Here is a 16,551-nt window from a genome sequence, read left to right as displayed (position 1 = left end):
TTGACAAGATGAGGGGATTTTATATGAATGAATCGGTTTTTTACCGATGCAAAGACGCTACGCAATCGATGCATCGCGAGTTCAACCCAAACTGTAGCCGATGTGCACTCTTTCAACCGGTGCACGCATCTTGAACGTTTATGCCGGTGCACCGATGCGAATCGGTGAATCTTAACATCTCTAATTCATTCCCATCCAACTTATTTATACATGAGGACGTGTTACAACAGCATATGCAGAAGGATCATACTTTACACTTCAAAGCTCATTGTTTCTCGGGAGCCATGGAGGATAAAAAAATTAGGCAAGGGTCATGCTTTCATAATAGATGCTGGCATGTAGAGGAACAACACCATATTGCCAGAAGAAGCAAACACAAGTAAAAACAGAAAGCACACACAGTGATAAAGTGAGTTTTGTATTAATAATGCTGGCCTTCATTGTGTTTCTATTCATGGAGATTTCTATATTCCTCTTGGCAGAACGTGTCTTCCTGTTGGAAAAATATATAATATATATGTGTATTAGAATATAATTTAGAGGAATTATCGTCTCATCTGCAGACCTTCCTTGTGTCCTTGAAGTCTCCTTTAAGGACAGAACTCCTACAGGCTTGAACAGCACTGACCCTCCTCTCTGACCCCTCATGTAATATGTATACATGTATGTGCCAGTCTTAAAGCTAAGAAAAACTATCTTGACAAAGCTGTGAGATGATTATGGATCTTCATATTCCTAAAGGACAATTGGAGTAAAAAAACGAGCGACTTGATACTGTATCTTGTCCCCTCTGGCACATACTGTACTTAGAGAAAGCCTGAGAAGGGATGATTTTGATCAGCCGTGAGGAAAGACTCCACACAGCCTCTGATGGCTGAGCAAAATCCTCCAGCAAAGGCGAATGATTATTAAAATCCTCACTGGGACCCAGATAAGAGATGAGATAGCTATAGTGCATATGACAGACATATAAAGGTGATATGCGAGATTTTTCCTCACTGAGATAATCGTGTGAACAGATGAGCCCAGCTCGGACGCATCTCTGAGGCTCACCAGCGAAACAGAGCTGACAAATAAGGCGACTGGGAGATGAGGGGAGCGATTATGAGTACAGCAGAGAGAAAGGCCTTGGTGTGGTGAAATCTCTTAATGTCCTTGGAGGAAGAGGGCCAGTCACGCTTGGGGACTGCATGCAAGTGTGTGTGTGTGTGTGTGTGTGCGCGACTCAAAGCCTAGCAGACTGTCACCTCTGCCTTATCGTTCTGCCACTCATCCTCGTATCATGTGTGTGTTGTGTGTGCATGCATGTTTTAGCCTTTATATACATGTGTGTGTGTGTGTGAGAATATTTATTCATGTGTGACAGACTCCACTATTCCACTTAAAAGGTGTTTAAAAAAGATGAGGCGTGAGCGTCCTTTGAACTAAACAGGGATGATAGCTCTTGTTAGCATTGTAGTTGTTTGCCTTCCAGTTTAATTTAGGAGAAGAGACCTTCACTGTACTGTAGGCTTGACAGGCTGAATTCCTTAGGGTGTAATGCTTGGAAGAAGAAGGTGACGCTGACGGGAAAACACTTTGACAAGGTTCTTTAGGTGTGAACCGAACAAAGGTGGGGTTGGTTTCAGTTTCATACCCGATGACTTTGTGGTGAATTAAAGTTTCGCTCTAATGACTTCTGAGACTCAAATCCCGCCAAGGTTGTCACAAAGGATTCCAGTGGTCCTTGTGTGGAAGTTTGTTAAAAAATGAGAAGACATAGAGGTGAACGAGGGCAAAAGAGGGAGACGATTCTTAAGCTGGAGTAATACCTTTCATATGTGGGGAAAAAAGACATTTCTGGATCAAGGTTTTTCTCTCTTCTTCAAAGTCAGATCACATTTTTCTTCATTTGCCACGGTTCAGAGGTGATTTAATAACCCTAAATTACAATGCTAATTTGAATCAAAGTGACAGTGAATGGAGTGTGTCCAAAAACCAGATTACCTGTGTGGCATATCAATGACAGTTTGAAGTAAAGCGCCATTCTTGTGACATTTATGGCCACAAGCCCTCAGGTCCCTTACTTGATTTGAAAGCTTACTTTATAAAGACGCATTGATTACTTGAATGTAAGCGCACTGACCCAGACACATCCAGAAATGTGATTACAAGTAAAAATAAGACCAAACAATACTGTAGTAGATTTTTCTTTGGTGATGTTATCAGTTGATAATACTTGGTCCCACAGTTTTGAAATTCACTTTTTAGTCTTCTCAGATCTCTTTATAGCTTTCTCCCTCCTCACTGGTTTGAGGTGGATTAATAAAAGGATATGTAGTGCCGCTGCTATGCCATCTTTCTGCAGATTTTGCAGAATGTAAAATCTCGCCTTCCATTAAGTGTGCAAATGGTTTCTTTGACAGCCAGTGTCAAAAACATGCCCGTGGTCTATTAATAAGCTATTGGAGAAGCACACCTCAGCGAAGCTTTAACATTAATGGTCATCTCTTTCATGGAAGTCCTCATTAAGGTTGTAGCCATTAAAACTGCATGTTTCAACTATACACTATCAAACAAATGATAAATATCTGATGGAAATGAAACGGCAACACATCCATGCATCACATTTGCATAGAGAGCTACAAGCAAATGAGTAATATGATAAAAGAGCCTCAGGCGAAACTAGAAATCATTTGTTGTTGCCTGCAGCCATAGAAATGGATACTGGGGAAGAGAAATAACTTCATACTCAGAGAAAACCGCTAGTGTTAGGAAACCATGGGGAGAATGAATGCTCATTTTTATTTTATCATGTTCTGTAAAGTAGCAAAGGATTAGTGTAAGTAAAACAAATATTGTCAATATATAGTTCTCAACATTGTGCTTGGCCAACATTCTCACAGCATGAGAAAAAAAGAAACACAATCTTCCAATAAGATTACCTTATTCTTCCTCTTCACTTGTGTCCTAGCCTAAATGCTTTCTCTTCTGCACATCGGGTATTGTGATGTAAATAAGATGCATATTTGGCTCATCCCGCTATGCTGAAGTGGAAAGGTAAATATTTGCATTATGCTTGCAGGCTAGAGTGCGCGCCACATTGCATTATTCCATTAACCCACGTCTCCATGCTCCAACGCTGCTGTATCTGCGCTAATCTGCATATAGCTTTATGCAGCTTGGACTACTTACTAGACCCCCCAGAAAAACGCGGGCTAAAATCCTTGATTATGCGGGNTCCACACCAATCAGAAGTGCTGTGCTCCACATGTACCAGTCATTCTTAACCAATCAGAAGTGGACTGATTGGATAAATCTGTCTATCACCTTCTATCATGGTCCACTTCTGATTGGTTAAGAATGACTGGTACATGTGGAGCACAGCACTTCTGATTGGTGTGGATGACTGACACACAAGAAGAAAAAGAAAAAAAATCGCAGGCTTTGCGATTTGACAATTGCATCATTTCAAATCGTTTGAAAATATAGGCACATACTGAAGACAATGTCTGTGATTTAAAATCGATTAATTGTTCAGCCCTACTCTACATCTCAGATCAGCATTCATGACACAAGCTGGGATAATTCTCTCATATTCCATTTACAGAACACAATGTGGCTATTGCTCCTGATCGAGAGCTTCTCTGTCCACGTCCTGACAGGCCAAGCTGAAAACCCCACTCTTCTCACTGAAATAACCAAGCACAAAAGAACAGTTTGACAAAGGAGAGAAAGAAAAGGGGGAAAATGCGATCGATACAAAATGTCTCTGTAAAATGCCTCAAAGAACAAGGTTTTGTCTGAGAGCATTGGCAGGCCAGAGGCCAGGTCACAGTGTTCTGCTCGGCCTTCCCTTTATTCCTGTTAAGCTTGAGAGTCCACTTAAACCTTACGAAGCTTTCAAAAGGAAATGGAATACAACTTAAAGTGACAATTCAACACTTGCTAAACCAATAACAGCGTTTCCTTTTTTATAAAAAAATCTGAACCCATTTTTTTATAAGGTTCTGCTTAATGGAATCTTGAGGGAAAATAAGCAAGACGTATATTATTGAGGAGACACTTAAAGTTAAACCTATAAAAGTATAGAATACATTTAATGTGTTAAGGTTATACAGGTCTTTGGTACGCTAGGAGAGGATTAAGTGAAATGGCGTTAACAACAAAAACAAAAAATTGCATCGGTCAAATGAATCTTGTGCTCCAATTTCTTTGAGACAGAGAGACAGTTCTTCATAGCAAATTCAAATATATTGCCAGTGAAGAAAATGTTAACTAATATCGTCTAATATTTCTGTTTGATGCAGAAAATATGTACTTGTGAATGTGGGCTCAAAGCCTTATGGAGTAATATATATATACTCCGAACGAGTTGTGTCTCATATAAAGAAATAAACACGGTTCAAAACCATTTAGATGCAACATCTTTTATAAAAAGATTAGATTGCAGGTAATGAGTATTTGTATAAAAACTATCACTTTGTGTTGGCATCACAACATTTAAATGCTAATGGCGAAAAATAACAACAAAACGCCTCACACTTCTTTTCAGGCTGTTTCATTTCAAAATCTCTCATTTGAAACTGCTTCCATTTACATGAAGGAATTGTGTTGGCAAGTGATGGCCTTTCCAAATGACAGCCCGTTAGCAATATGAGGGCTGAACATTGAAATCCAAAACATAAAAATGACCTTACTTACACAGTTTGGAACATTCCCCTCAACATCTACCCAAATAAGATATAGTATGTGTGTGGTGTGTGTATGTGTGTATTTAAAGGGGGAGAATGAAGACAGATACACAGAGGGAACAACATCCAGAAGCCAAATAAATAATGGGCTACTTACCGGAACTTTGCTTCCAGTTATCTGCATGCAGCGATCAGCGGAGAAGGTTAATGTGCAAAAAGACACAAACAGCACAATCATTAGTAGGCCAAAGGATCTTTTCTAATACAAGTTGAGGCATTAGCGTAGCTTGTGTGAGATCACAAATACACAATACAACACAAATATTTACGCCAACAAGAAAACATTTGAAAATATAGGCACATACTGAAGATAATGTCTGTGTTTGGCAGCTGCAATTTTCAAATCTCCAAATCAATAATAAGATAAGGTAAATGAAAATGTGGACAAAGGAAAACAAATTTGCAAAGCGTGTACCTCACAAAAAGTATTATGTTATTAGCAGGCCCCATGTAACTGACTGGCTGGTGTATATTCACACATGTATTCCCTTTAAGAAAAAATGGCGAGATTAAGAGGCTGCAGAGGGACTACTTGTGCCGATAACAATCAGCTGCCATTAACGTTGGGTTTCAGGTGTCAACATTGTGCTGCAGAGCTACCGTGAACCTATGCAGTCAGCACGGTTCTCGGAGTTTAACCTTGTTATCTGTCAATAGTGGCAGGGAGCAGGATTGTTTTTTATTACTGCAACTGCGGTCCTTGCTTCACAGTAGGAGGGTGTCTGTCGGCAGAGTAAATGTGTTCTATACTGTAACTGAGCGCTTCTTTCTCTGCTACATTTTCCTGACAAAATGTGTTTTGATTGCAGGAAGTTACAAGACATATATGAGCTCCTTGTTTTCTAGCCCTTTCTTTATATGGCGTTTCCATCCTCCTCCCAACCGCGCCTCCTCCAAACTCTTATCTTCCTTCCCATTTCTTTTATTGTCACTCTCCAACTTTTCAACTCTGTGGCCATTTGATTCTTGATTACCCCTCTCCACCCCTCTACCAAGAGTTTATGACAGCCATAAAGTCTGTTTTACATGTGCCATCTCGCACACACTACTTTCTAACCATTCTGTGAATCCACATTTCATTTGCTTTCTAGTGAAGGCAGAATGTTACTGTCTACCACTTGGGACTATTTTATCGTAATACTGCAGGCTAGACACCTCGATACGAGTCACACTTACGTGACTCCACTTTCACAGATGTTGAGGACATTGGATACATATTTTTGAATCTTGTTTGAGAGCAGCTTCACCAAAATATCAGACACCATCTTGAGCGTGCACAGACAAGAATCAGGGAGGAGCTCGAGGGGGAAAAGCACAGTTTCTTTCACAACTTTCTATTTTCAATACAATGTAACACCTTGTCGTAAAAGAAAAAGGGTGAACTATTTTGAATTTCAAAAGTAATCATTGAGTAAGGTAAAACGACCCAGTAAGATTTGATTTTAGGCGTCTTTTACACTACAGGGGAAAAAAAGTCACTGTACATAAGTGTGTACATTTTTTTCTCAAATGATATACTTATTGCAAAAACATCATTTTGATTAGAATTGCATGAATAACACTGGACAATCCCCCTCACAAGACCCTGCCATCGCAAGCTTCCTACATCACAGACACAGCATGTTTGACTTGAAATAAATTATTCAGTGACAGTGGATGAAGCCAATTTTTTGAGAAATAAGCAATTGTATTTGTGTGATGATGAATTGTGGCAGATTTTATGATTTTGGCAGACATGTACAGCGAGAAGAAAGAACAAGAAATGGAGTGAGAGAGAAAGGAAACTTTTCATGCAAAACCAATGGTCAAGGACGTCCACAACACTCTTCAACAAAAGAGCTGGATTCCATTGAAACAGTTCAGATTAACTGAGCTACCGAAGTGCAGCTCTCCCTTGAAAATAGAGAAAGAAAAGATTTGACTTTCCTTTGAGAGAGATAGGGAAAAGTAAACAGTATTTTTTTCCAAATACTAATAACTTTCAAGACAGATCGTGTTATAGACATAGCCTTTGTGGTCATTCAACAGGTATGAATAATGAAATGAAAGAAAGTTGTATAATCTAAAGGAAACCTCAATCAACTAACGCTATTCATCAAGCTTACAGTTTTCCCTTCCTGTTACAGAAAGGAATAAGGTTGCTTTTTGTTGGGCACCAAAGCCTTTGCTCATTTGAGTAGGTCTGCAGGGACAAACATGAAAAAGGCCACACAGTGTTTGGAAATACTTCATGTTCCAAAAAATGCTTTCCGTTTTAAACCTTTCAAGCATTTTTAAAGTCTCATAATAAGGCAGCATAGAGAAGATTGAACTCAGTGATTTTTTGAGTTTGTAAGGAAACTACTTAAATAAATCCCTATCTTTCAAAATGTTCTATTGGGACTAGGGCTGCTCAATTAATCGTATTTGAATCGCAATTACGATTATGGCTTGCAACAACTACGAAAATAATGTAATCGAAATAAAACGATAATTTTTTTATTATTATTATTTTTTTTTTTTTTTTTTAATTGGTTTTTCAGTTGAATCATACTTAACTTTCAGGGTAATCAACTGTTAAAAACACACTGTTCACATTTATTTTCTCCAATAAATGGATGTTTTCAAATTAAATGAATAATCGTTTTTAATAATCGTGATATCAATTATTGACCCAAATAATCGAGATTATGATTTTTGCCATAATCGAGCAGCCCTAATTGGGACCTCAAAACACCATCAAGCAGAAACAAAACAGGAAATTGAGATGAGAGTGTGTTAAACCCTTCCAAAGACCCTAAAACTGCAAGTCACAATGCAGGATACCATTTCAGAAAAAAGACTGCAATGCATTACCAGTGAAGGCACCATGACAAAACAAGACACCCCAACACGTCCAAAATCCACCACGCCCAAATCCATCACTATTTAGTTTTTCAATGCAACATTAGCCCCATATAATGCCTTACCCTGAAAGAGAAATACATTTGAGTTATGGGATGCTTTAGTACATACAGGCTCATGAAGTATGGAGGAAAGACAAAAACAGAGCAGTTGCTTAAGGGAGGCCAAGCTTACGTGCCATTCAAATACTTAAAAAAAGGTTTGTATTTTTTTAAAGAAATGTCATACTTCTGATATATTTGCTGAAAAACTAAGCTTTAATGTACTGTGTGATTCTGGGTTATACATGGACGTTGTATTTATGAGGATACACTTTACATTAAGAAGTTATAAAAACCCTAACCACACTATTCAAGATGCTACAGAGCCGGATCATTATAAGGACCAGTTTTACAAGTTGCCTGCTTTTCTTCATTGTTCAGATTTGTAATAACATGTTTTCAATCTTTCCGAAGTGAACAAAACGTAACTACATTCTAAAGAAATGAGGCTTCTTGTTAGTGTCTTTACTGAATAAAAAACCTTATTGTTTGTAGGATTACCTGATGTACTTATTTGAAACTGGACTAAATCGCGTCCTCCTGTGTGCCCTATAGTTTATCAAAAGTTGTGCTTATAGTGTCTCTCTCTGCAAATGTATGCTGTAGCAGTGTCACTATATTATCAGAAAACATTCACAACAGTGCCCTAAACTTACCCAGCTAAATTGTTCTTTGGGTCACTTGAGTATTATCAGTGTTTGACAGTCGATCTATTTAAAGGTGTTCTAGTGTGACTGTAAGCACTGAATGAAAGAACATATACATCATCCCTGACACTCAGCCATCCCCCTTCCGTCACTTCTATTAAATGTGATAGCAGGGTGCAGAGAGACATTACACTGTGTCCTCTGTCCTTTGACTACATAGATTACGTTATTCATTTGAATAGAATATCAGTGCTCACAAAGCATAATGGGCCCTGTGAGGAATTCAATCATCTTGGATAATCATCATTATCAATAATGCCAGTTAATTACCATAACAATGAGGAAGGTAATAAATGGTGATGTCAAGAGAGAGCTAGGTTCGGGAAGCAATGGGGGCAGAAATCTCTTTTTCTCTGGGCTGAACCCCTCAAAGTGGGCCACAACTTCAGAAGGCTAAAGGATAATGCCTCAGACATTCATTGATTACGGTCAAACTTCTGTAATTTCACGTTTTTGGGTAAGAGTGTGGATCCAGATTTAAGATTAAATGCAATCATTTGGTCCATATTGGCCAGCCCATTACACAGAAGAGTTCTCCATTTTAAACGCATATCACAAAGTTTGGAATATTCAAATAATCGTGCAGACCTAGTGTCCATCATTTTATTTATTTTTCTTGCGGAAAAGCATTTTCAGGGCGCTTCACCCACAGTGACGCTCAGACATTTTGGCCAGGTCAGCATTGTAAATGACATTTTGTCTCAATGTTTTCATCTGGCTAAATAAAGGTTAAATATAAATAATAAAACATTTGTTTTGCTGTGCAGTGTATTGTGCAGCTGGCCGTAATGTGGCCTATGTAGTATATTTGTATTCATCGTTGTGTTGATCAAAGCCTAAGATGCATGCTTTTCCTCACTTCTGTATTTGGTGGTTGTGCTTTTTATTGTAGAATTGCTGTTGACTGAACCCATGGTTTGTAGTGGATAAACAAGAAATGAGGCAAGGCACCACCACCAAATTCCCATGCAAGTAAACAACTGGACATCCAACAATTTGCATGCAAGCACATGACTGAAAAAGCTGTGACCATACACTCAGCATTGAGTAAGTGAGTGACTACAATTTAAATCTGATAGCCTACAACGGCAGATGGGGAAAATAATGAAAGAAATGAATCAAAATGGCAATCAAAGATGTGTGACTCAAGCATGAAGATTTGTGAGAGAGACAACAACAGAAGTGAGTGCGCAAGAAGGAATGACAAAGACAGACATAGAGCAGGGGATCAGGTTAACTCATTCAGGAGATTTGTGATCATGTCCCTAAACTTCAGCTAATCCACAACAATGTCACAGTTCACACACAGACTATGAAAACAGAGCTGTTGGGTTCACTTTCACACTCACAGATTTGGCAGTGGCGGAGATGTACTGGACCACCATTTCTCGTCTGGTGCTCAATTCCTTTCCACGCAGAGGGGCTTTGCGTTCTTCATTCAGGTTCATGTCCTCCTAAATGCACAGGAGACAGCAAAAACAATTGAATGTAATGGTAGAAATGGAACAAAACACATTTATGTAGAACATTTATGAATTTTCAAAATAAAATGGAAAGCGAGCTTAAACGCTTGTATGAGTTTAACAAAATAGACAATAGCCGACTGTATGCCTCAACCTAATAGAAAACAGCAACGTACTGCTTCTCAGCTCTTTGAACATTACATGTCACTTGTTAGACGCTTTTATCCAAAGTGACTTACACACTCAATACTGTGGACAATCCCCACAGGAGCAATTTGGGGTGAAGTGTCTTGCCCAGGGACACAACAACATGCTGACTGCAGTGGGGTTTGAACCTGTGACCCCCTGATCCAAACAACAACGCTCTATCCGCTGCGCCAGACGCCTCCCAACCACATTGTTTACAGTACAATGGCTTCACTAGCAAAGCAAATATTTTTTTTCCACAATCATACTTTTATTTTCACTATAGTCCGTATACATCATATCCCGTTCTTCTACAGGTGAATGCATTGCTTTTCCATCTAGGTTTCAAAGTGACGAGGTACAGCAACAGGAAATATTGTCACTAAGAATTAGTCCTTGAAACGACAGTAGCAAGGCTAAAGCAATAAACGGTACACCCCAACTCTGCACAAGAAAGCAACATCAAACAACTCAGCTTCTATTGAGGCCATGCAATCACATCAGATAGGCAGGATAGGCAGGACAGGCAGGATCTGCGTGTTATTGGGAGTATTATCTTTGTGCTACTTTAATTCTGCATCACAAAAGAGGTCTTTCATGTGAAAAACATCAGGGGATGGAGCGAAGGCCGGACAGAGCACTAAAAGCCAGGGAATGACATGATGATTAGAATGGAGGGGGATGTTTATCAGAAGCACTCTCACAAAGAGACAGCTAGAATGAAAAGAACAAATTCTCCTCAGGGTTGTCGGATAGTGAGCCAAATGTGCTGGAGCTATGCTGCCCTCTGCTGGGGAGAACAGGAAGTCATATTTCCTTTCTTTGGTTGATCCGATTTGGCAGATATTCCTCTCCATCTTATCTAATGTTAAATGCACCCTATAATTATTAAATATGCCACTTCTACATAGGTACATTTTAACACAATGGTTTGAATATCTTACCAAAAGTAATCTCAACTGTTTTTCTTCATTTATCAGTGAAGCATGGACAGGAATCCCGTCCAGGGGCACTGTGACCTAAATTCCTTCTACTACATTTCCTCCAGTAAATACCCTCGGAGCAAGAAAAACCATTAACATCGTTTTTGTTGAACAGGGAGGGGGAAAAAAAGGAGCTGAAAGTTGCCAGTTTTTTTCACCGAAAGGAAACCAGCAGGTTTTTTAATTAATCTTTGAACCCTGCTAATTTATCTGCTTAATTGGCATTCAATAAACGAGGCATTATGTGGCGGGGTGAGTATGTCGTAGGAGGGGGGGGACTAGTGGGCCTGCGGGACGCTTGTCAGGGGGCAAACTCGAGGAATGAGCCCTCCACGTTAAGTCTCCAAAATGATTAATGCTCTTTTATTAATTATACCCTCACAGGCTACATGAAAAGAGTCCCAGGATATCTTCGACTATTCTTCCAGCGTAACTGAAATGATAGGATTTGAGCATGGATGACAGTTGAGTTACTGTACCAAGAAATGTTTTGGATCTTGTTGTCTCATGTTGGTTTGGGAAGCTAATCAGTCTGCTTGTCTTGCTTATGCCAAAATAATCTAATTCAGAAACCAGCCGGCTCTTTTTTTATATTCATTTTTAAACCTCATAAAATAGTCGAGATTAACAAATTGCTGTTCCTTAAGCAAGCTCATTTTACAACCAATAGCCTCCACCTTAAAACAATATGAAAATGATAATGGTAACGTGCCTGTGTCTCTGTATTAGACACGCCCCTGTCCGTGCTCTATATTAAAATAGAAATAAATAACAAAAACAATCAAATATATTGGACAGACAGAGGGTATACTCATAAAAAGGGCTATTCCAGTAAAAAATACATTTGTGTTCTCAATTAATGAATGAATTAATGATCTTAATTTACATTACACACATTTGATTCAAAATGAAAAAAGTATACATTTAAGTATTTTGAAGTATTTAAGTATACATCCCACTGTGTTTTGGGACAATGCAGACACACATTCATCCTTAATACAGCGAAAGCCAAGACAGCAAACTCCGATCTAATTGAGCAGGTGTTCCAATCACTAAAGACCAGCCCCAAAACAAGCAATTATTAAAAGACGGCTGCATGACAGGCCTGGTAGCGCATCACTACAATAAAGCAAGCTGAAGTCCCACATGATAAGGATTGGCAACAAATATTTTAAAAAGTGGATTTCATTTAAACATGTTGTTCCCCCTACATTTGGGAGACACTGTATAGAAGTTCTAAAATATTTCCCCATGGTCTTTAAAAAAAGACATCATATGGATTGTTTTGTTTTAACTCTGATATGCTTGAGCCAAAACAACTAAATATACAGTGTGCCAATGTCTTCCTACCTAGGGACTACCCTGCAGGAACAAAATGGAGATGGGTAAAAGTCCTAACATCCTGTGTTGCGATGTGGCTGCAAACACAGATCGCCACAGGCTTTGAATCACAGAAAAGTGCAATTAATGCCTAGCATCAAATACGTCTCCTCCTGAAGTAGAGATGAAAAGTCCACGCTATGGGGAAAAGTGGATCCGAACAAAGTAGAAGAGGTTAACAAAAATGCTTGCTTCAACTGTGACCAATCGATTATTTTCCCCACTACCCTCAAGTCTGATTCATGTGCGTGAACAAAGTAACTCTCCTGTGGGCTTGTTTTAATATCATGGTGCAGAGTGTAACTGCTGAGGGATCACATTGGAGCTTATTATTGGAGTGTTCATCCTGACAATGTCGCATAGAGAGAAACATAAAACCTCAAACTAACCACGACAGCTCTGCAATGTGACGTTCTTTTCCCACTGGTCCGATGTCTATGCGAGCATCTCGATAACACACACCACTCTTCGCAATGAGAGGAAGCTCACTATCGATGGAATCAATTCTTAGGAAGGATGTGATTCTGTTTGGGGATGTAATGCTGACAGACATCTAAAAGCATCATTTGGGCATTAATGCACTGCCTGCTAACGGCTACATCAGCACAGATGTCTTATAGTGCCAATATTCAACGACACACTCTCTCAACATTAGGGATGGAGATGATACATGGTGGATTTGGAGGAGAGGGGGTTTAAGGGTTAAGAGGAGGATTTATTATGAGTGGTGTGTCAAATGTTCTAAAACATTTATGAATAAGCATGTTAATTCATACATTTAATTTTTTTTGTAACAACTGAAATTCAAATAAATGTTGCTGCATAGAGCGTAAAGTAAAAAAAAAAAGGTTCTACGGTTTACTAAATGCTGATTAAATTAGATCACATGTTAGTGTGTGTGCTACTGTGTTCATAGGTTGCACCTCTTGGATTGGAGTCTGCTACCGCAACACAGCTGCCTCTTTAGTGAGATGCAAATACCGGACATTTAATCAGGGGATTTGCTGCTGTGCATTTTGATGAGGGGGCTCTGAATTCCATCCGTGCACATCTTGGGAAATCCAACGACAGGACACACCGAGTAAAAGACACACACTATACCCTTCTAAAGGCAGTGCTGACAGCCATTTCTTTCATGCATGTTCACTGTTATAGTTTTGTGAATATACGTGCGCTCTTAAAAATATCTACAAAGTGTTGTGATTTGGTTATCTTTGATTTTGTTTCTTTCTATATTTTCCCAGATTCCTTTGATGACCTTTCACTAATAGGATATGTGCCATTTTGGCTTTGAGACACAAAGCGCAATGTGAAAACCCCTTTCCAGAGAAAAAGACTTTGACTTTCTCCTACTCGTTAATGCACAGTAGGTGGTCTCACTAATGTGGCTTGGGTCAGCCCTTCATTTGAAGCACGCTAGACATCTAAGGCTTGGCCATGTAGCATCATAAAAACAACAATCAATAACAGAATGGGTGTAAAGACGAATAGATCTAAAGTGTGTTTGTGTGTGAGTGTGCGGAGTGTATAACATAAAAAGAGGTAGCGATGATAAAAAAAGAAAGGAAGATAAGCTGCTAGTGTCAACAGAAACTACCAACCAGTGTAATGTCTGTGTTTGCTGTAAAAAAGCAGAAAAGTTTTTCTTTCTATAACGGCCCGTCCACACTACAGCTTCAAAAAAAGCTTGGAGCTGGGCGTGTCTGAAGCTTAGGGATTTTATTCGAGCACCGCGACCAACAACCAATCACATGAATGTCCCGCCCCTAGCATACAAAGCAATGTTAAACGAAGTATACTGGATATAAAATCCCCAAACAGGCGAAAACCTACCAGTTTCACCCACTGTCTCTGCCACCTCCCTCCATGCCTGGTTCCTCCGGTTTGTATCCCAGTAAATACTTCTGGTCGTAAAGAACCGGGTGATTTGCTACCGTAATTTCTCGTTTGGAATATGAGGAAATGAACTGAGGTCTGGCTCTCCCAGCTTGCACGCGGTTTGATTGGCTAGCGCTTGAACTGTCAGATTTGCATAAACGGGATTTGATTGGCTGACGCTGGCTACTCCGGCGTCTCCGGCTTCAGAAGTTGAACATTGTTCAACTTTTGCAGCCTGAAACGCCAGGAAAGCTCCGCTCTGCTACCCACAATTCAGTTCGGCGAAAAGCGAGGCAACGTGACGTCACCCTATTCAAAGTGAATGGGCAGACGCGTTGGAAACCGTTTTTGAAGCTGTAGTGTGGACGGGCCGTTACACAATACGAAGTACAGTTATCAAAATACGCCTTAGTAGTAATGGTACAATGTTGAAGATTAAGACGCATGACACATCTTTTTCAGCTATTATTGTGTGTAATTAATAAAAAGTGGCCCTGTGATATCCTATGACATAAACAGCATTTCGTTAACTCTCTTAAGTTCACATTTAAGACGCTTTTATTTGCAGAGTGAGTAATGTCTGGATTTTTCAGCAAACAATCACAAACCTTTATTAAGGCATGACATTGTTCATTTTAGTTTTATGACATGGTCCAGTTGACTATTTTAGACCCCTTTCGAGAGATGTCATATTCCTGAAAGCAGCCGGCTATTATTCCTGTGCTTGTAAAAGTTTATAGTCCAACAAATCTTTAATCACAGAGACAAGCAGTTCACCTCGTAAAAACCAAGCGTGCCCTCCTGTGTATAAAAGGAGCCGTTTTATATCAACATCCATAACAAGCAGAAATAATATCACACATCCTCAATATTCATAAACATCTTGATTTAAAGAATCACCACGACCGTGACATGCTCCCTTGTGGACCGGGTGATGGTCCGACAAAAGATATCAGCTAATGAAGACGTATGATTCACATGGGTAGTGCTGGGCTCTCTGCAGTAAACGCCTCCTGCTGTGAGGAAAATGACTCGCTCGTGTTTGTGAAGCCACATAAACACCTCTTTGAAAAACACAGCCGTATCCAATTATCTATCATCCCTTTATCTTCCAAGTGAGGAAATGGCTACCTCTGCGGAGAAGACTGAATTGCTCTGTAGTTGCCTGGTTGCTCTTCAGCTTCCCCCCTCCCCCTCTTTGCTTGGTATTTTGTGATTGAAGACTTCTTTGTCAGACAACTGAAGATACATTGAACACAGAGGCATATTGCTCAGAAAACTCATGCTTTTCATCTTGTTCTTTCACGAGTACAAATTGCTGTGATCATTTCTGTTAGCGGTTGGATACATCCAAGCTCTTACAACGACAACAATATGAAAAATATCCTTTGTCTGAAGTTATAAAATCAGTTGTTTGTGAAAAATGCATTCCGTTTTTGAGGCCACTTTTAGAGAATAGGACCGCAGAGTCGATTTATGGATGTCCCGATCAAAGTGTCCTTAAAGAGTCCTTTAAGATTTGCCATCTCAGATACAGAGTTTTACAAATACACATTGGACAGATAATTATAAATGTTGAATAAACGTTTATTTATCTGATATGTCCAAATACTGAAGGGTTTACATACTTTATTTATTGAAATAGTATAGATCAGGGCTTTTCAAACTCCGGACCGAACTGCAAAACAAACCGGACCGAACCCTGTGTCCCATTATAAAAAATAAATACATTTAAAAAAAGAAGAATTTCTGATTCTGATGTAAATTAAAGTGGACCTATCATGCTATATTGGAAAAATATATTGTAGGGCCATACCTATACAAAACATGTCTGTGAAGTTTTTTGCTTAAAATACCAAACAGTTCACCCATTGTAGCCATGCCTCATACTGCTCATACCCATCTTTTGCAGCCCTGTTAGAGAAACACGGATTTTGGGTCCTTAGCTTGAAAAAAATAAAAGAGGAGGCGGAGCTAATGCCTGATCAGAATTATACCGGAGATAAAGTTAAATTCTGCTGTGATAAAACGCCATCCTGTTCTAAACCACATCAAAGATTATTTCTGAAACAGTATGGAGCTCAAATGCTTTTTCTCTTGCGGGTTTATCACAAGGAGAGTTCCTTTTTTTATTTCCTGCTTTTTAAAAAACACATGTGCTCTACAGTACAGGTTAGCTCTGAGTGTTAGCGAGGCTTGCTAATGTAAACAAAGACGAGATTACGTCCAAAACACGTCATGATAGCAACTTTCTGTGGGTCCGCTGCCGATTTGACGTTAGACCGGCAGCAAATCTG

The 16,551-nt window shown here is 39.4% G+C and overlaps 1 protein-coding gene across 1 annotated transcript in view; it reads right to left on the bottom strand.

Annotated features, from left to right (window-relative positions):
- Positions 1 to 16,551, bottom strand: part of LOC104965380 (protein diaphanous homolog 2-like) — a 149,014-nt gene that overhangs the window by 111,712 nt on the left and 20,751 nt on the right. The window contains exons 5-6 of the mRNA XM_010794336.1: positions 9,714 to 9,818; positions 4,831 to 4,851 (exon numbers count right to left, since the gene is read on the bottom strand). Coding sequence (XP_010792638.1) covers positions 4,831 to 4,851; positions 9,714 to 9,818 — 126 coding nt within the window. The remainder of the gene's footprint in view (positions 1 to 4,830; positions 4,852 to 9,713; positions 9,819 to 16,551) is intronic.

The sequence above is a fragment of the Notothenia coriiceps genome, unplaced genomic scaffold (assembly GCF_000735185.1).
Source record: "Notothenia coriiceps isolate Sejong01 unplaced genomic scaffold, NC01 NC01_scaffold00037244, whole genome shotgun sequence".
Classification (NCBI taxonomy): Eukaryota; Metazoa; Chordata; class Actinopteri; order Perciformes; family Nototheniidae; genus Notothenia; species Notothenia coriiceps.
Note: the sequence above shows the minus strand (reverse complement) of the source record. Positions and strands in the feature narration are given on the sequence as shown.